This window comes from Octopus bimaculoides, chromosome 27 (assembly GCF_001194135.2).
Source record: "Octopus bimaculoides isolate UCB-OBI-ISO-001 chromosome 27, ASM119413v2, whole genome shotgun sequence".
Taxonomy (NCBI): Eukaryota; Metazoa; Mollusca; class Cephalopoda; order Octopoda; family Octopodidae; genus Octopus; species Octopus bimaculoides.
The window spans coordinates 4,887,375-4,888,166 of record NC_069007.1 but is presented as its reverse complement, the minus strand read 5'-3'; the positions used below and the strand labels follow the sequence as shown (position 1 = coordinate 4,888,166).

The following is a 792-nucleotide window of genomic DNA, read 5'->3' as shown; positions in this document are numbered from 1 at the left end:
GGGGGGGGGGTACGTGAGTATATATTAATAATGTTGCTATTTCTAATCTTTTTGCAACAGGTACAAAACATAAGAATATACTAAAGTTCAACGTTCGCCCGGATAAAGGTCACACGAAGGTCGTAACGGCGCAATTATTGGTAGTAATCAAGAGAAAACTGAACAAAAGATCGAAGCAGAAACACAAATCAAGACAGAAGAGACGAGGCAAACGTATCACAATAAAGGTTCACGAAGTGAACAGCACTTCCGGTGAGGAGAGGCTTTTGCAAACGCTGAAAAAGCGTGTAAAGAAGACTTACCTACAGAATATTAAACTCCCGGCGGAAGTGTTGCAGCGCTATGTCGATATGGACCAATCAAACGTTAAAACCGACAAAAATATTCTGCAGTTGAAAGTGACGTGTCAGCGTTGCGGTAAGAAAATCCGGCCGTTTTTGGCCAGTCGTTCGAACCGAAAGAAGCAGCTTCGATCGCTAAAGGATCGCTATCATGTAAAACCACTAATTGCTCTGGATCACTATACAACATAAATATACGGTGCTCTATTGTATTTTTATTGTTGTTATTGTTGTTGGTATTGTTTTTATTTCGTTATTGTTTATTTTCTTTTTCCTTTTCTTTTCTTTTTAGTTATATTGTTGTTGCAGGTGGTGGTTTTTGTAATTTGCTGACATCTGTTGATATAATCATCAGTGTATTTTTCTCTCACTTGCTCTCTTTCCTCGAATGGAAATTCTAATCTATCTACTTTACTCTAGTGTTACCTGTCATGTAACAGCTAATGTTGAA

At 38.0% G+C, this 792-nt stretch overlaps 1 protein-coding gene across 1 annotated transcript in view; it reads left to right on the top strand.

The window, feature by feature from the left end:
* Positions 1-559, top strand: part of LOC106873350 (uncharacterized) — a 12,713-nt gene extending 12,154 nt beyond the window's left edge. Inside the window, exon 2 of the mRNA XM_014920677.2 lies at positions 61-559. Within this exon, the coding sequence (XP_014776163.1) occupies positions 61-533 (473 nt within the window). The 3' untranslated portion in view covers positions 534-559. The remainder of the gene's footprint in view (positions 1-60) is intronic.
* The last annotated feature ends 233 nt before the right edge of the window (positions 560-792 follow it).